General features: G+C 39.0%; 1 protein-coding gene across 2 annotated transcripts in view; it reads right to left on the bottom strand.

Moving 5' to 3' along the window:
- grik2 (glutamate receptor, ionotropic, kainate 2) overlaps nt 1-20,276 on the bottom strand; it is a 227,643-nt gene that overhangs the window by 71,866 nt on the left and 135,501 nt on the right. For both annotated transcript variants that reach the window (XM_039651240.2, XM_039651241.2), the window contains exons 8-11: nt 19,856-19,999; nt 14,179-14,286; nt 11,420-11,533; nt 1,444-1,650 (exon numbers count right to left, since the gene is read on the bottom strand). In XM_039651240.2, the coding sequence (XP_039507174.1) occupies nt 1,444-1,650; nt 11,420-11,533; nt 14,179-14,286; nt 19,856-19,999 (573 nt within the window). The remainder of the gene's footprint in view (nt 1-1,443; nt 1,651-11,419; nt 11,534-14,178; nt 14,287-19,855; nt 20,000-20,276) is intronic.

The following is a 20,276-nucleotide window of genomic DNA, read 5'->3' as shown; positions in this document are numbered from 1 at the left end:
TCTCCGGACAAGATGGCCGATCCAGTGTCTCCGGACAAGATGGCCGATCCAGTGTCTCCGGACAAGATGGCCGATCCAGTGTCTCCGGACAAGATGGCCGATCCAGTGTCTCCGGACAAGATGGCCGATCCAGTGTCTGCTCCCGATCCAGTGTTTGTTTCTGTGTCTGTGTCTGTCCTTGTGACCATTTCTGTTGTAGTGTCTGTTCCTGAGCCGGTGCCTGGTCCTGAGAGGGCATCACCGCCGTGGCCGCCCGAGGGGTCTTCGCCACCGTGGCCGCCCGAGGGGTCTTCGCCGCCGTGGCCGCCCGAGGGGTCTCCGCCGCCTTGGCCTCCCTTACAACCTGCTCCGCCCTGGCCGCCTGCACAGCCTGCTACGCCCTGGCCGCCTGCACAGCCTGCACAGCCTGCTCTGACCTGGTCGCCTCCACAGCCAGCTCCGCCGCAGTCTCCAGGTCCTCTTCCGCTCCACGGGCCTGGCCCTCCATCCCGCCCCCAGGTCCGCCTCCGCTCCACCTCCTTCCTGGACATTTTGAGGAGCGTCTGGAATCTGCTCCTTAAAGGGGGGGCTATGTAACGGTTACCAGCTGGAGTGCCCTCTTGAGCCACCAGAGGGCACTCCAGATAAGACTATGTTTCACACAAACTACATTTCCCAGAACTCACTGCCCGGACTCATCATCACTGATCACATTCACCTGTACCTCATTCACTGATTGCATTCACCTGTGTCTCATCCTGTTAGTGTGTCTATATATACCTTGTGTTCACGTTCAGTGTTTGCGAAGTCTTGTTTAAGTGTTACACTGCATTTCTGAGCGTTTTCCGTGTTTGTTTTCTGGTTTTTGACGTTGGATTGTTCTTGGATTTTGATTACTGCTGCCTGCCCTGACCTCTGCCTGTTTCCCGGATTCCCACTGTGTATTCTCCATTGTCCTGTCTGCTAATTCTCGACCCTGCCTGTACGACTAATCTTAAATAAAGCTGCATTTGGATCTTCATCTCCAAGTCTCGGAGCAGTTCGTAACATTAACATTACATTAAACCGTCAGGCGGTTGGTTTTGACATTGGCTGTCATGAGGCCATTATAACTTTTTAATGACTGTAGTTGACCACTGTAGTTGAGGTCAGGAAAAATATTCATGACACAGTTACTATAATGCCTCATGACAGACAATGTCAAAACCAACCACATGACAGATTAACTTCATTTAATGCCAAGTTGTCATGACAAAGACACTGAAAGGTTATGATTTATTGGTTTATGTCAATATGTCATATCAAAGACCTCTTATTTGCATTCAAATGTTATTATTGAGCGAAAGACACTTAATGACAGATGTTATAAACATGCATAAACCCTACTTCATATTCAAGACATACGTCATGTCATGGTGTCACGTCAGTCTTATGCACACCCCTTCAAGTAAGAGTCTGACTCACGTGGTCCATCAGTTCCCGGACCATGCCGTTCCACTGGCCCGTGCTCTCCTCCTGCGCGCCGTACTTGCCGTCCTCCACCAGCCGCAGCTCGTAGGAGAAGCCCAGGATGGCAGCCAGCTCTCGCAGCAGGTCGATGCAGAAGCCCTCGAAGCGATCGTTCCCGTACAGCGGCTTGTCCGACTTCTTGAACATCACGTACGGCTCTTCCTGCCGAGGGAAAACACATCGTGCTCTGAAACATCATTTATTTGATTCATATTGTAAGTGCTTCTATCTACTCGATGAAAGTCACGTTTGGACAACAACGTTCTTCAAAACATCTTTTGTGTTTCACTTTACTTAAAGGAGTAGTTCACTTTTAAAAGAATTTTATTGATAATTTACTCACCCCCATGTCATCCGAGATGTCCATGTCATTCTTTCTTCAGTCGAAAAGAAATTAAGGTTTTTGATGAAAACATTCCAGGATTTTGTCCATATAATGGACTTCATTGGGAACCAAACGGTTCAAGGTCCAAAAGACAGTTTCAGTGCAAACTGTTCAAAGGGCTTTAAACAATTCCAGACGATGAATAAGGATCTAGGACCCTTCGAGTCATGACTCGGAAAAGAATTGTTCATTTTGATGAACAGGAGAGTCAAAAACGCGCATCACAGAACAGAGCAAGGCGAACATTTGTGCTTATAAAACTTTTTGAACTTTTTAGTTTTGAAATAGTCAATCGTTTCGCTTGATAAGACCCTTATTCATCGTCTGGAATCGTTTAAAGCCCTTTGAACAGTTTGCACTGAAACTCTCATTTGGACCTTGAACCGTTTGGTTCCCATTGAAGTCCATTATATGGAGAAAATCCTGGAATGTTTTCATCAAAAACCTTCATTTCTTTTCGAATGAAGAAAGAAAGACATGGACATCTTGGATGACATGGGGGAGAGTAAATTATCAGCAAATCAGTAGTTTTTTTGTGAACTACTCATATAAAGCCGTTTTTTAAACAATGCATTTTTAAAGTATTTGAATGCATTAATTTTGCCTTGTAATGCATTACAAAATTACACCGTTATAATGCATTATAATACTTATCTATTCTATTATAATGCAGATTTGGAACAACACAAGGGTGAGTAACCTAATTGAATTTTTAGTTGATCAATCCCTTTAACATCGTGTTAACTATTGTGATGCATGAGCAACAAATCATCAGTTTCAGAGACAGCTGATCTTGGCAAACGGAGAGCAGATATCTGCTTTAGACTACAGGAAGCTGGTGTGAGCAGATCCTTCTACACCAGCGAGATTCGGGAAGATTTGTCATGCCAGGGGAGCTTCAGAGAGAGAGAGATAAGCGCTCGCCCGCCCCCACGCTGCTCACCGCCTGCATATTCACAGTCTTAATGAACCAATGAGAGCCAGCCTGTTCACAGCAGGAGCCCGGCATAGAAACAACACTTCTTCTCATGCAACAAAGCATCATGTGTGTACAAACTGATTTTGCTTTTCCAACGATTTACTTTTTTAATTTTTTGCTTAAACTCTCTGAGCTTTGAAAACCTTGCCACCTTAAAAGTGCCCTAGAATTTGACATTGAATTTATCTTGGCAGAGTTAAATAATAAGAGTTAATACAGCGAGTCTCAAACACCATTGTTTATTTAAATCTCATTTTTGAAAAATAGGCGAATCTCCACATAACACCGATGTGACGCAACAGTCAGGATCATTAAAACCCTTTAACTGACTTCTCAACCGAACGGCTGAGCACATTTTGAGTCACTATATTTTATTGAGAGGAGTACGTAACTTAACTCAAACTGATTGAGCCATCTCTATCCTCTGGTTGAGGTATATTATGCCAAAAAAATCACAGTGTCAATCAACAGCACGTCTTCTAACATTTTTGGTGAAATTTTTGCAAGCTAAGCATATTTATTTTTGACATATTACACTGTAAGAGCCGTAACTTTACAATTTGATGTTACTTGGTGCTATGAAAAAACGTGAGTATATTTTTAATCATTTTTCAAAAAACATGACATAACGGTTAACTGTCACCCCTCTTTTTGAGAATGGACATTACAATGCACTATTAAAACTTGGTTGTAATTCAAGTATGCTTTGGAATAAAGACCTACGTTTAGTCTTGATTTAAAGAAAACACTGCTGATTATTGCTGAAGTAAAAGCACTTTGTTATGGAAGTTTTCAATTTACATTAAATCAAATATACTGTACTAAATATTTTTCTTTTATATAAAATATATATTTTACAGAGCTATAAAATTGCTATAAAATCAAAGCCATATATCTAACCAAATTTGAAGTTGATATCACAAAAATTCTCATGAGATTTTGTTTAGGCGTAATACCAAAAATGACATAAATTCTGTCCAAATATCACTTCTATCACAAAATATTGAACCTTGAGACTTCTGACAATGTGTTTTGTCAAGACTAGAAAAGGTTTTGATCATACATTTTGATGGGCAATGAAAAAGAATGGCAAAGTATGTGTATGAATTCCGGTACACTGTAAAAAAAATATTTTCAAGATTTGTTATTACAACATTTTTTCTTTTGTCAAATCAACTTAAATAATTTATTTAGTTCAGATAACTTATTATTTTGAGTTTCTGATGATTAAATCAATCTCCTTCATTGTATTAACTTACTTTTTCCAGTTCAATCAACTTAAAATTTTAAGGCAACCAGGTTACTTAATTTTTTAAGTTAAACCAACAATATTTTTTTACAGTTTGTCCATTTATTACCATTAAGAGACATCTCAACCATTTGGTAGAGGCCGATATTTTAAAAATGATGGGATGTGTTGAAAAAAAAAATACATTGAGTGTGGCTACTAGTGACATAAGAAGATAAGAAATGCAAACAAAAACATTTTCCATCACTTTTTTCTTGGTGCGGACTTTAAATGGTTCAATGTTCAATGCCAGTCGAAACTGCGCAGCCGAATCATCAGAAGTTCTCAGGTGAAGACACAAGCGAAAATGGCCGATCATGTGACACAAATGTTATGTCCCAGGCTGTGCAGGGGATGAGGACTTTACATACCCTTCAGAAAACTGTCTTTTGGACCTTGAACCGTTTGGTTCCCATTGAAGTCCATTATATGGAGAAAAATGCTGGAATGTTTTCATCAAAAACCTTCATTTCTTTTCGACTGAAGAAAGAAAGACACGGACATCTTGGATGACATGGGGGTGAGTAAATTATCAGCAAAAGTTTTTTTTTTTTAAAGTGAACTACTCCTTTAATAAGGCAAGCATCTCTATTATAATTTCTCATATTTAGGATTAATCAATAAACAAACCTGTAACACAAACTCAAGCCAAACACCGTTATTTTTCCAGGGTTTAATATAATAGAAACTATCTCACGACCAATTCGTACGAGTGATTCAAAAGTGGCTAATTCGTACTAATTCGTACGATTTGTCTAAACCCACGTGACGGGTATGTTTAGGGGCGGGGTCAGGGGTAGGTCATTCATACGAATTTATACGAATTGGCTATTTCGTAAAATGTACGATTTTGCAAAATCGTACTAATTCGTATGAGTGAGGTTGTACGAATTAGCCACCTCGTAAAATTCGTACGAATTACCGTGAGATCGGGTTGAATAGAAATGTTTTCAGAGCAGATTCACAATAGCACACATTTGCGATATAGTACCTCAAACAATGCAGCATTAGTTCATCAGCTGGTAAAACTGCTGAAACAAATCCTTTAGATTTACAATGAAGGACGGACTTAATCTATATCTAAAGACCAGAATATCACGGAGATTAGGGCTGGGCTCTTTTAGAAATGGAGCCTCCCAGAACAATGCCCTAGCAACCACTCTCAGAACACCTTAGTAACTGCATAGCAAACACCCTTAGCCATCATGACGCAGAGTTGAGAGGACTGCAGCAGTCACAATTTGTTTTTGTGTTATAATGTAAAATCATAATTTCATGAGTCAGGTCATGAGTTCTGCTTCAGTAAATTCAGTCGTCCACCGTTCATCGTGCATGAGCTCGAAATCAACACAGAGAGCCAATAAGAGCTTGAAGATTCGAGCTCATGGACTGGGAACCTGTGTTGCTCCCGGCTCAGTCAGAGCTACCTTTAGTTTATGAGCACCGACCGCACGCTCCTCCAGGCCTGCAGCTTTCAGGTCAGATTTTCATTGGCCGAGAGCGGTGTCAAATAACACCATTGAGCTATTGTGTGTATTTCCATGGAAACAGTGCCGAAGTTGGAGAGGGTTGCTCACGGTGAGAGATAATATTTCATAACCGTCTGAGCTTTTTTAAACACACGTAGCGCTTTGACTTATACTCACCGAGCACTGCGGCTTTCTTTTCCATTTGGCTTTTGTTTGTGATTGGTTTTACGTTCAGCTGGGTTTCATTTCGAGTGCCAACCTCAAACATCTGCGATGTCTACCAACATATCGCACAGAAGAGTGACATTTTGCTTGCAAATGGGTTTTTAATTAGCTTCAGTGATTTTTCAATTATTTTTGATCAATCTTTTGTCTTTTTTCTGTTACTTGTTCTCTATTCTTTCCTTTCAACGGAAATGTCAATTTGTGATGAAAGACAGGAAGCGGGAGAGCGTATACCTGAAAGCTCGTCTCTCTCTCTGTGTGTGTACGCATGTTTACGCCAAACAGAAAGCAGATCCTTCAAGGTCAGAAAGCTGCAGTGGCTGATGGGTAGGACAGCTTCCCACAAATCTGAGAAAGGTGCATCTTAATATCTGAAAATGCTCCGGATTGCTTTGAAGTACTTGTGAAACGTTTCATGGAAAAAATAGTAGGAGATGCATTACGTTTTCAGAAGTGTCAGAGGTCTTTGATTAACGTTGCCGAAAACCTGCTATTTCTGCATTACAAACCACCCTTGATCAACAATACGAGTTAGGAGACTTCTGCACTCCTAAAACACTTGAGCGACTTCAGAAGTTTGTTCAAGTGTAATTGCTTCTTGAGATCTATTTCATTTTGGGTAACTCTCACAAAAACTCTCTCAAGAGTATACGTCATTGTGCAAAAAAAAAAAAAAAAAGATATTTTGCCCATTTGGAAATGAAGGCCATTTGAAGAACATTAAGATGTTTTGCACTGCAACATTGTTATGTGATAATGATAGAATAATTCAAACATTACGGCCCACAACGGCAGCAGCACATTTGTAAGGGTAGGACTCCACTACCCCAGGCCTGATGAGTGCACTATGCCATCAAAACACCCAGGACAACAGCCGCTACACTGACAACACTATGTTGTGAATATTAAAATACAAAATTACACAATATTTTCTTTATTTTGAAGTGCAAAGTAACCCAGAAATGTTTTTAAAGGACACCCATTATGCCCCATTTAAAGGGCACCTATTATTCCCCTTTTTACAAGATGTGCTATTTAAATGTCTGTCTAAGAAGCATCTAAACTGCCTAAGACAATTTATACTACAACCTCCCCCGGAGCAGCAAATATTGCATCTAAACTCATAAAACGTATTCGGTTACCTAATGTAACCTCGGCTCTCTCTAGAAGAGGGAACGAGTATTGCGTAAGTTGCTTATGCTACAGCTAAAGTCATCTTTTCTCGAGATCTGAAGCCAAAAAATCATCCAAAATTTTGTATTTATTGTCAACGCAGTGCGGCGGACAGCAGACCATAGCAGGCGGTATAAGCAAGCATGCTAATTGGCTGTCCTGCAGCAGCCTATCGGTGAGCCCTTAGTGATGTCACACCCTTAACGTGTCACAGCCCGCCAGAATGGGAGAACCTCTCATAAGAGAACAGCAATCGAGAGAATGAAAAGTCTAATTAAACTGCAAACCTTTCAGCAGATGGGAGAGACGCTAGCCCTAAAGGATAAGTTACCTTCCATTACTTGCCATCTAATTAAAAACTTGAATATTTTGACTCCTGGAAACAATGATACTGCCTCAATCAAACCTTTTTTTTTTTAAACCCTAGTTGTATTACAGTAATTTCCACTTCATTGTGTAGCAGTGCACATCCAGATAGAGTCATATCTGGAGTCGAAGGGGCAATTGAATCCAGTTGCAAAGCTATAGAAGACACTGCGTCCTGAACTCAACAACCCTAGACTGCTGGTTAACATTGAAATTTGGGGAACAAAACATCCTGGAAGATGAGAAAATAAGACAAAACCGAACTGTATGGTGATATGCGAGTAAACTATTCATCAACTGATGTGTACTGCAGACAAAACTAGCAACCAATATCAGCCTGGAAACAAGATTAAAAAAACCAGCGTTTGTACTTGGTTGTAAGCACTAGGAAACGTAGCTTCCAAAAATTGCCATAGGAGAAAATGCATTCACAAATGAAATAATAATAAAAAAAAAAAACACTGATATAAAAATGTAAAAACACGGCACAATTATGAATGGTCTCATGCAAAGTCAGTGAATAGATATAGAAAAAATGAGTTGCTAAAATACCACCAAAATAATACACAGTGGTGTTTCGTTACTAAACGAATCTCTGTTTTTGAACAAGTTGGTTGAGTGAATGATTCAATGACCCATTCATAAAGACACTTTCTTCATTCCTGAACAAATCATCCTTATTTGAATGAATTGGTTGAATGAATGAGCTGACGGCTTTTCAATGACCTAATGTCAATAAAGAATTATGAAGATGAAATATGACACATTCATTTAATTGTCCTTAAACAATAAAAAAGCCCCATAAATTATTCAGTCATTTCTGTCACTCCTGTACAGTCAATAAGGGTTTCTGCTTCCTGACATTGATAAGGTCTCTCAACTCATCTTGTTTAATTACTTCTTTTTTTTTTAGAAATGCAACCGCAAACCTGCAGCATGTTTGCTCACAGCCTATTAATAACAGTTTCCTTTCTGCAGCAGCACAATGACGGCTTCAGAGGCAAACCTGAGGGCATTAAACTTTCATGTAAGGACTAACATTCAGCGCTCAGCGTTCACCCCTCCCAGCACTCTCCTCTCACACTTTCTCTCCTTTCATTCGTGACAGCTTTGATCCTTGGCGCCTGACTCACACAACTAGCATTTGTAGCATTTAATGCATTCTGATCGATAACTGAGAGAATAAAAACTCTTCTCAGTTTAATGAATTTGACCTTTGAATTTGAAATGTATTTCGTTTATTGACAAAAGTAAACTTACTGTGGGAGGGAGGATCTTGGAGTCCTATGCATATGTAAGTTAAACCACTTTATCTGACATTATGTTTCCGACTATATAGATATATATATATATTGTGCATATGCTCTAGTAAACATGTTCCAATATTTGAAACAGTTCGACAAGTCCATCATCAGAAACACAGAGTGATGCAACAGTGAGGGAAACAGAGGCATAGAGCCGCAAAGATATTTTCCTTTTTCATTTTCTGACTCCAAATACTGTCGTTCTGCATGATCAAAGGGAGAAAAAAATGAAGATGTGGAAATTCTGAAATGCCACAAATGTCAATTGACTGAGTGTTTCCTGTGACATTAAACCCGTTAACCTCTATGTTGTTATCATCTATTCAATCAAAAGGCAATTTTAATGCAAGTTTGCGACATTGTTTGACACACCACATCAGCTTCTGGTATAAACCCGGGGTTGAGATCCAATGGTGCATGTGCAAACATCACGGGCACGTGAGCAATAGCGAGACACATGCATGCATTTCATTTACTGTACATAAATTCCTTCACACCAGCAGCATCTATATTGTGAGGTGATCGTTCTCATAGTCACAGTGATACTAAGTTAGGAGCTATAAACTGGGGTGCACAGATCTTTTTTGGTCTGGTTTCAAGGGTGCACCTTGTTATGCTTGGTACTCACACTAAAAAAAGTTGACATGCCTTGACATTGTTTTTGTTTTTTTGCTTACAAACATATTAATAGCAAAAGTGTATTCAGCATAAACTGGGCTACCATAATATGTGAGCAACATGTATGTACATGTTTGTGTTTTTGAGAGAATAACAATTATATGTGGTTATATAAAAAAATGAAGACACCGACAATACTAAATATTATCCACAAGACAGTTAAAAATCTCTAATTGCAGTCCTGAACAGTCTACAGACACAACTCACAAAGACAGTGATGAGCAAAATACACCATTCACGTACACATGGAACACCTGGGTCACAGTGGAAATCTGTTATTTATGAAAATAAACTAAATTAGGCTTTAAAAATGCTTCAGAAATATTTAAAATGCTGTACTATTTCTATGTCAGTCCTCAAAGTGATTGATGTGAAATGATTATGCTTAAATAAAACGTGTTACAGTATAAAAATTCTAAATGCATTCAATTTGTCACTTAATGACAAAAAGTTTACCAATTTCTTCTACAAACCCGTAGAATTTAATTTAGGAAAGCCTTTCAATAGCTCAGCTCCTAGCAGCAATAAGATTTAATGGACAATAACAAAGACAGCTAACAGCTGTTTCTCAGATGTTTCTCCTCAGATAAAGGTCCCACTATGGAGATTGAAAAGGATCGGTCATGTGCTCAGATTTGCCAAAATGCCAAATTCTGCAATCAAAAGGCAGAGATCTCAAAATGAATTGAAACGTTTCACAACACATTATTCCAAAAGCAAATGATCTGTGCTATAATATCCATATGCACTTTTATAGCTCATTTGCCAGTAAGGAATGAATTTGTCACTCAGAGGAAACCCATGCCAAATCTGCCCATAGCCACAGTGAAAATATGTTGACAGATTGACGTTACAAAAAATGGTCATGAACAATTTTTTTTTTTTTCGTGATTTGCAAAGATTAATACAAAGGTTGGTACCAATTCTATTTTCAGGAGCGGCTTCTCAGCAAAACCAGCTTATACTGACCCTCGGACCCAGCGTATCAACAATGACGGACTATGATGACAGCTCGCTCAGGGCGGGGATGTGTTGAAACGCTGCTGTCAATCAACAATCGTGGGCGGGGCGTCCGATTTAGTGACGTCACGCGGTCGAACGGCTCGACCGTGAGGCAGGGGAAAACATATAAGGAGATTAAAATAAAAACACTGGATGGATTTTTAGCATTATATGATTGTTGAATACAGGCACCGCCAACACACATTTCAGTACAACCAACTTGAAAAAGTGAGTTTTTTTTTATGACAGTGTTGTGAAAATATACGCCGCACAGCTGTAGGGGGAGCTCAATGAGAAAACGTGTCAACAAAAGTGAAAATCAGAGAAAAAATGACTAGAGTTGCCAAGTTCCCCTTTAATAGGCTATTCTATCAAAAGAGTAAGCTATAGAATAATTAGACTTTTCTTAAGTCTGATCAAAAGTTCAAGTAAAAGAAAGCCAAATATACTTGTATACTATGTATACTTGTAGTACAATTCTTAAGTATATCTCAATCAAAAGATCAAGTACAAGACTAAGCTAAGAATACTGAGGTATGTTTATTTGTTTATATTATTATATGGATACTTAGATTTGTTAAAGTTAAAAGAAATGCTGTCACAGTCTGTCTTCTGCACCAGTCTGTCTCGAAATCTGCACTACACTTCCCAGGATCCTCTTGTCTCTACTCCCGAACTCACTCCCTCATCAGCCACCTGTTCCTCGTCTGTTCATCACTTTCACCTGTTTGCACATCATTATGTTTGATTCCCCTGTGTATTTAGTTCCCTCGGTTTCCTTCAGTCTTTGTCGATCGTTATGAATGTATCTGAACCCATGTCATCCATTTGTGAGAGAATTCCTGTCTGTTTTTGGTTCCATTGGATGTTAAAGTTTAAGTAAAGTGTTTGCATTGGAGTATCTGGCTCATCTGTCTTCTTCGTCTACCTGCACGTCCACCACACCCGTGACAAATGCATGGCTTTATTTATTTTAAACCAACTTATGGGCAATCACTGAAATATGATGCATGCAAACTAGAAGCAAAAAAGTGCATAGAACAAATAAAAGATTGTATTTACCAGTATAGTGGACACCACCAGTGATCTGTTGGCGAGAGAGTCAGTCACATTGGCTGCCTTTCCCTTCTGGTTCTCCGTCATGTTTAAACCACTTGCATGATCCCATGTCCCAATCTGCAAAAAAAAAAAAAAAAAAAAACACAAAAATATATATATATTCATAAATCTATGACATGATACAAAAAAAGAGAATGAATTTCTCAATAAAAATAACAAAGAGCACGTTCCAACATCCAACGAGTTCTCTTGTAGGGCCATAGAATCTATAAAGCAGTTCCCGTTCGAGGGAGCTCAGTGCTAAGAGAGAATATTGACGCTATGCTTTTGTGTGTCTGCATCTGAAGCACTTGCCATCATCTAAACCGTACGGACTCTGGACTTACGGGTTCGAGATGCTAACGCTTATTGTGTTCCAAATCAAGTCTGGCAACTGGTTTGTTACAATAGAAGATGCTGACTTTCTCAATTCATCCTTCCTCAACTTCTTCAGGTTTGCTTTCGGGGGCAGTGTTTACCAATATCAGGTTCTTCCGTTCGGCCTAGCCTTGTTACCTCGCACCTTCGCAGAGTGCATGAATTCAGCTATTGCTCTTTTGCGATTCCAGGGAAATGCTCAATCGATTAACGACTGCTTTGTTCTAGCTCAGTCTGGGCACTTAGACTCAAACAAGAAAGTGCTTTGTCCATTACAGAGAACCTCTTTTCTAGAAGTGATATAGGCCTCGACTACGATGCAGGCACATTTCAAGGCAAGATCAGGCTAGGCTAAGCCGTCACTGTTTTCGAGACTGATGGGACTCATGGCAATCGTGTCCAATGTGATTCTTTTGGACCTTCTAAACATTAGACCATTGTAGTAATGACTCAATGGGGTGGTGATGGCGCAGTGGATAAGACACATGCCTTTGGTGTGAGAGACCCGGGTTCGAATCCACTGTGAGACACCAATGTGTCCCTGAGCAAGACACTTAACCCCATAGTTGCTCCAGAGGCGTGCAACCTCTGACATATATAGCAATTGTAAGTCGCTTTGGATAAAAGCTTCAGCTAAATGAAAATGTAGATTGTTGAGGTCATTTTGTCGGAAGTCATCAGAGCCCATTCTACTAGGAGTATGATTTCTACTAAGGCATTGTTATCAAGGGTTTCCTTTCAAGATGCTTGTGATTTGGCCGGCTGGTCCTCTCCATACCCCTTCATCGGGATCTATACATACTATCAAGTGCTTGAGACTCAAGTTTGGTGCTTATACGATTCACAACTTTTGTTCAGGCATTTGTTCAGTATGATGTAGTGGCTGAGGATGTTCCCAACATTCTGAAGCAGGGTTGAGTTCCCTTGAAAGGGAACGTTTCAGTTATGACTGTAAAACTGATTCCCTGAGAAGGGAACAAGATGTTGTGTTGCTTTGCCATACTTCCTGCATGCCTCTGAGTGACTTACCTCAGCCTATAGACCTTATGTAGCCCCGCCCCTTCTCAGCGCTGCGCTTGTTGTCTTTTGTCTATCGGTCTGTATTTTCACAGCGATCGTCCCAGATAGCAGACTGACATTGAATCAACGTGGAAATATGACATCGAAACAACGTTGATCTGACATTGTTTTGCTCATCGAATTAACGTTGAACCAACGTCAGATGCGTCATTCTTTCAAAACTAACGGAAAATCAACTTGAAATCAACGTGTTGTTTCAACGTTATGAAAGCAAACCAGTTTTCGATTTCATTTAGCTTTGAAGAATGCCGCGTCTGACGTTGGTTCAACGTTAATTCGATGAGCAAATCAACGTTGTTTCAATGTCATGAGAGACGTCGTTTCCACGTTGATTCAATGTCAGTTTGCTATCTGGGGTGCGTATCTCAACTGATTTAAACATTGCAATCCTCATGATAATGTTCGTTAACTTTACATTAAGTAAATCCACTTCAAAAGCTAATTACTCATGGACAGATACAGACCGACCGTAAAAACGGAAGTTCAAAGACAATATTCTAAATACGAGAGCTGCGCCCTCGTTTCTTTGGTGCATAAGATCTATAAGCAGCTGAAGATGTCCTTTACAGCTGTCATCTGTCATGGGACTATGTGTCACCAGTGAGTTTGGAGTGATTTCACACATGCATCATATGCAGCGTCTCATTCCCTTCTCAGGGAACCAGAGTTACAGTCCTTAACGAGACGTTTTCAAGAATATTGTCTGGTTTCTTTATTAATAGGGGCATTATCTGTACAGAGGCTTGGCTGATGTGAAGACTATGTTATCATGCACATGAGAGCAAAATGGAGAGATGGAAAAGAGAGAGCGAGTAAATGAGAATTGCTTCAGTGGACCAAAGGACTGCAATCCCATTCCCCCCTTCTCAAACCCATCTCATTTACTTCAGAGGACCCTCTTGAGAACTGACAACTCAAAACAAGATGACAAAGTGCAGTCGTTCACACAAGTTCAACCATCAAAAAACAAAGTACTTCAGAAAACACACAGCCTGTAGCTTGTAATTGCAAATCACCTGTTTAATTCAGACTTCATAAGGCTAAAGGGCTACTGAGGGCCTTATTATTAATGGGATAAATTATTCATGAAGGTGCAGACACATGTGGAAGAGAACTGGGAGGTTAGAGGTTCTCTGTATGTGTGTGTGTGTGTGTGGGGGGGGTGGCTGGGTAAGTGTGTGTAGTTTCAGGTGTGCACACATTTGTCCTTATGAAGGACAGCAAGTACATAACTAATGAGATATGAAACCAGAGGAATTCAGCACCTTCTCAAGTCCTTCTTCCCGTAGACTGATCACATCCAGATCGAAATCTGTCCTAAGGCCATTGGTCCTGTTGAAGTTTATCCGTCCGGTCAAGCCGTCCCAGTGGGCCTGGAGGTTAAAGAAACATTTTCATTGTAGCCAACCTGCGACATCCAATGAATTCTTCCTTTCTGGCTAAACAGTGATTATATTTATCAGAAACTGTAAAATCTAACATTGTTCTTACTAAGAATTTTTTTTGTTAAGTTACTTAAAAATCTTAGTAATCTATACTGTTTGCATGCTATGCCTTCATTACTCAGAAAACCCTTGTAAACAGTACTTGACTGGTTTGAGTACCATACTATACGTATACACTGTAAAAAATGATTTTTTGGTTAAGTAAATACTAGTGAAAAAACCCAATGTAATTTACTTGAAAAAGTTAGTTCAGGCAAGAATTTAAAAAACTAAGTAAATTCCATATCAGTACTTATTTCAAGCGAGTATAAATGAAAGTATAATATCAACTCAATAAAATTAAGTAAAAATTACTCAACTTTTCTGATACTGGGGTTCCCATCATGCACTGGACCTTGAATAATTAATGAGGTTCATTTTTCACTGGTTTCCAGCTGTATTTATACTGTTTTATCATTGATTTTTGTTTTCAGTATTAGTAAATTGCCATTTTGTGACATTTCGAGTAAATTTTTTGCTTAAAACGACACATTCAAACACAAAAACGATCCATCAAATGTTACCACCATTGTGTATTGTCTACCAAGTATTGAGGTGTTTGCATTCACATAAGGCTTAAAGTCTGACATGATGTTTATATAAATTACTTAGATGATCTAAGTAAAGAACATACTATAAATGACAAATAAAATTCAAGATAATTGTTTTAGTGAAGTATAATACAAAGGCAAAGGAAATCGGTATTAATCAACCTTTTACAAGCCAAGTTAAAATTACTTATTTTTTGTAAAGTTTACTTAATTCCACATTCCAAGTAAATTTAACTTAAAGATTTCTAAATAAAGCTACTGATAAATATTTTTAGGTTTTTACTTGGCAAATCTTTGTAAATTTACTAGCATTTTCTGAGTGAGATCGTTTAGCAAGGTTTTTCAAGTAAATCCTACTCCAAATTTTTTACAGTGTACATATATATATATATATATATATATATGATTATTTGACCATTACATTTTTTTTTTTTTTGCTATCTTTTGTAAGTATAACCCCAATAATGATAGCAAATAAAATTGTAATGGTAAAATAAAGCCAAAAATAGAAAAAACAAACCAATTAATGCATGCCTGCCACAATGCACTCTGGGAGTACACTTTCCTAGATCATAGACAGAATTAAGTTGACAAAACTTAAATGGATTTAGTAAGAATAACTTGATGAAGTTAAGTTATGCTCACTTAATGAAATTAAGGCAACAAGTTTGCATAATAAAATTAATTTCGTCTTTTTTTTTTTTCAAATCTGATCTGCAGGACAGACTGTTCACATTGTCTTTGTACAGCTCATGTGTTTAGATCCGTTTGGTTCAGACCACTGTAATTATAGTTAACTAGAACACAAACCATAAAAAACTTCTGTTACTTGAAACTTAAATACAATAAAATATATTTCAGCTAGTTGCCAAGGGAGCATTTCTCATTTTATTTTAGTTAAAATTGATGTAATAAAATAACTAAATCTAAAAGTGAAATAAAATCATTAAAAGCGTCTGGGCATTGACAGAAATTTCATGATTCGACATCGACTCACAAGCTTACGATTCAATTTAATTGCGTTCTCGATTTAGAAGTAGGCATTTTTCTCAAGGGAAAAAAAAATATTTCTAAATTAAAGCTGTAAAGTACACAAGGAACCCTGTCAGTTGGTATCATACTTTGTCTGTTTGTGTCATCTTACTTTCATTTTCATTACTTTTCCTTTTAGTTCATTCTGTTTATCCACATTGGCTGTCATGAGGCCGTGTCCAGTGTCATGTCATTTAAATGTTATCGTGACAGCCAACGTCAAAACCAACCACATGACAGTTTAATGTAATGTTAACCCATGAAGCTAAGTGGTTTCTTAAGTTTGATCATTAATCTGCTATGTCATGTTTATGACAGGTTGTGTTGTCTTAATAATGTCAAATTGTCATGACAAAGACACTGACAGGTTATGATGCATTGGTTTATGTCAAGGTGTCATGACACTTGATGAGATACCTTGATTCACAAGAGTTGAATGACACTTAATGACAGTTGTTATAAACATGCATAAACCCTCCTTTATATTCATTACATATGTCATGTCATGGTTATGAAGGTGTCATGTCTTATGCACACCCCTTCAAGTAAAGTGTTACAGTTTTTTTTTTCTGTGGTGTATTTAGTGTATATGTATTGCTACTGTATATGTTACTGTATTCTATTGTTAGACTAACAAAATAAACTATTGTGCTTTAAAAATGTCTATTTCCAGGAGAATCAAAACGAAACACCCGTAAGTGTTAGATGCAATAATATAGATTGCAAATTACAGGTCAGGTGTGATAACAGATAACATCCAATGGTACAATGGGAATTGTACGGTCTGCTAGTGCAGTTGCAGTATGGATTTGTGTTTTTATGTGTGTGTGTGTGATTCATTGCTGCAATGCATCAGAAAGTTTTTAGTCCCCACAGTGCATATTCTGTAAACGCTGTTTTTAGGGCAGCACCAGGTATCCATCTTGATTAGTGCTTTGGCATTTTCAAAGACGGTGAAATGTCGTCAGACTAAGCAGCCCTCTAATTATCATTTCCAATAAAAACCTCGGCACAGCCTCACCGGTCGTTCCGCAGCCGCAGGCTTTACTTGTAGTCTAGACAAAGCAGATCCAGAGGAGGGCAGGGGGTCTGGAGCGGGGTCATCACCAGCACAGATCTGAGTCACCGGCTTACGCAGAGAAGACCACCTTGGTTTTATGTATTTATATCTTGCCTTTGGTCTTAGCTGGCTGGTTAAGATATCATGCACAGCAAATAGAAGAAGGGTTTTTAGTCTGTCTAAATATACAGGCAGCAGAATGACAGGAGAGTTCAGATTAGCCGTCCTAGTTTTCCCGAAAATAGCACGGAGAAGAATTATTTCCAGAGATTAAGATGAATTTGCTGTCTTCTGCGCGGCAGTGCTCTCACGGAGTGGTATTCCAGGTCAGAAACAAGCAAACGCGCACACACGCGGTATTTCAATACAAAAAAGGCAAACACGTCTCCTTGCAACTTAGTTTTATTATAGATAAGCCACTTTATTCATAAAATAATGTGTCTGATGCAATTAACATCATTAACACTTGCTGAAAGTTTAATTCAAAGCACATTTTCTATTGACCATGGCAGCCATACAATGGCGAAAACATTAGGAATGTATTCAGAAACGCTGTGAAGATGAAAGCATTTTCAGCACTTTATAGAGTGGATTGTGGTGGCTGGATCACTGTGATGGAGAAGTCTCTAAAGTATGTCAGATTATGGTCATCTGCCGACCAATTATTACTAATTTGTACGAGTGAGTAAAACGTGGCTGACTGGGGCTTAGACAATTTGTACGAATTCATATGAGTGAAGTCGTTCGCATTGGTACGATTTGTCTAAACCCCAGTGACGGTTAGGTTTAGGGGCGGGATCATGGGGTAGGTCATTCGTATGAATTTATACAAATTGGACAACTCGTAAAATAAGTACGATTTAGCAAAAATCATTCATTTGGGAGCAACGCAAGTGCCTGTGTTTATGAATGAGTCACTGAATAAATGACTCGATTCATTCAGTAATGAAACACCACTGTTGCACAATGGTGGCTTTGTTTGGAACTAATTTCATTGGCAAAATGCAAAAAGTAGACAAGAGTGTCTCAAAAATGTAAATTGTTTATTGATGAGTTGTATAAAATCAGTCTCACTTTTAATATTCGTCTGACAGTCTTGCTCATGTGATATTGACTATTTTATTAAAAACAAAATCTCAATATGGGGCATTTTCTCCACCATATCTCGAATTTTGGTGGCATTTTTATTATTTGGTTGTCATTTTTGCCCCAAGCCCCCATTAATATCCAGCTTCCGATAAATCCAAATGCAATATTTCCAGTTAATTTATCGGTAATTTATCACTTAACAAATCTCTGTTGAATCTCTGACGTACAGTCCATTGCACAACTTTGTCACACTAAGGCATGAACACCAGCCGATCTCAGTGCTGATCAACTCATGGGAGTTTTGGTTGTTATCACAGTTGTATTAGACTGCCATCCATGAGCATCGATCAGGTCACTCGCATCGATTTTCACTGTGCATTCAGTCATTTTCAGTCCTAAATGCAACTAAAATGGGTGGCTATGTAGAGCCCTGATACTGCTCGGGTGCCCAGGAAGAATTTCTTATTATTATGTTGAAAACGTTTATGAATAGAAAAGTTCATTAACTAAAATTAGAATTATTTGGTAACACTTTATTTTACAGTATCCTTACTGTATGTTACATGTACTTACTGTAGTAATAGCAGTAAATTATGCATAATTACATGCAGTTAACCCTCAACCAAACTCTAATCCTATAGTAAGTACATGTAGTTAATTATTATTACTCAGTACTTAACGGTGCATTGCGCAAGTCTCTGAGTTTTTGCAGAACTACGCCACCTCTGTCGACAAGCGGAACTGCAACCAGAGGTGTGCGCGCTCATGGACACACACACACGCTTGCACAAGCTATTCATAACCAAAGGAGCATCAACCGCACACATCTTTTGTTACAGTCATAATGAGGTAATAAAGTTATAAATCTGCAAGTCATTTAAAATATATGAAAGGAAAGGCATTCGAGTAAATTACACACTTATGTGTGTGTGTGTGAAGGGGAAACGTTTTTTTGTTTGTTTGTTTGTTTGTTTCCATCGATCTCCATGTTGAACTGTTTTATGCGTTTCCTGTATCCACTTATGATTGTATTATTATGGAAACACGTTCATGAACAATATAAGTTATTACGTTGTATAGGACCCGTTTGAGACCTAGCAGACCTGTTTGTTGAAAACTCCCCGATGTCGGCTCTCGTCTTATTCTGACGCCTGGCACTAGACACAAGTTTTATTTTCTTTGTCTTACGTGGAGTTTAGGTCGGGGCTTGGAATGAACTACAAGCCGGTGTGTTTGAATCCATCTTCTACTTTTGTGGAAAGTTGACTAAAGTTGTGTCGCTTGAGTTGTCTTCGCTGATACGGAGAATGGCGGCGAATACACAAACCTGCCAGACATCGCCAGGCGAGTGTGAACGCGCATGACGTCACGCCAGTCTCAAACCCGTCCCGAATCCCTCTCTATTTCACTGTACAGGATTATAGAGGCGATCGCAGTGATCAGAGAAGGACTCATTCAGCCCATCAGGCAAGTGTTTAAGCATGAATGGGTTAGAAAAACATGTAATGTAGCGCACTGTACCTTTAAATATACACTGACACCTTAAAATAAAGTGTCAAAGACAATCTAAAAGACTTTACTGTCTCTTTTGGTCAATTTAATGTGTCCTTATATTAAGTAAATGCCATTAATTAATATGACTATTAATATTGATGGGTCTTATTTGTGTAATTACACTGTAAACTGTTTAGATTGAAGTCTAAATGAAGAGTGTGATGAGCAGTACCTCTTTGATGAGCGCTATGAAGCGGTTGCCGAAGCGCCAGGGTTTGTGGCGGTTACACTGGAGTGAACTGACGGTGATCTGCGGAGACTGCTGGACGGCCACGGCCACCACATGTACCGCGTCGTACATCAGGGCAGCATCTGTCTGGAAACACACACACACACGGGTCAATCGGCCATCGGCAGAACACCTGAGGCTCACCAGTGATAATTAATCGAGCCCTTAAAAACAGGCTAAAACATCAGTGTCAAGATTCAGAGTAGCCTTCAGCTTTCTGCCACACCAACACACACCAAAGACCTCTCATTCCACAGACCAAAATAAAATCTAATTAGTGTTTGCCTTGGATGATTGAGAAGCAATCACAACACCTCCCAGACTGGGCCGGTATGGAAATCATGCCTGAGGGGGCTTCAGAAAT

This window comes from Pimephales promelas, chromosome 12 (assembly GCF_988280905.1).
Source record: "Pimephales promelas chromosome 12, fPimPro1.hap1.1, whole genome shotgun sequence".
Lineage (NCBI taxonomy): Eukaryota > Metazoa > Chordata > Actinopteri > Cypriniformes > Leuciscidae > Pimephales > Pimephales promelas.
This window is presented reverse-complemented; position numbering and strand designations above follow the sequence as displayed.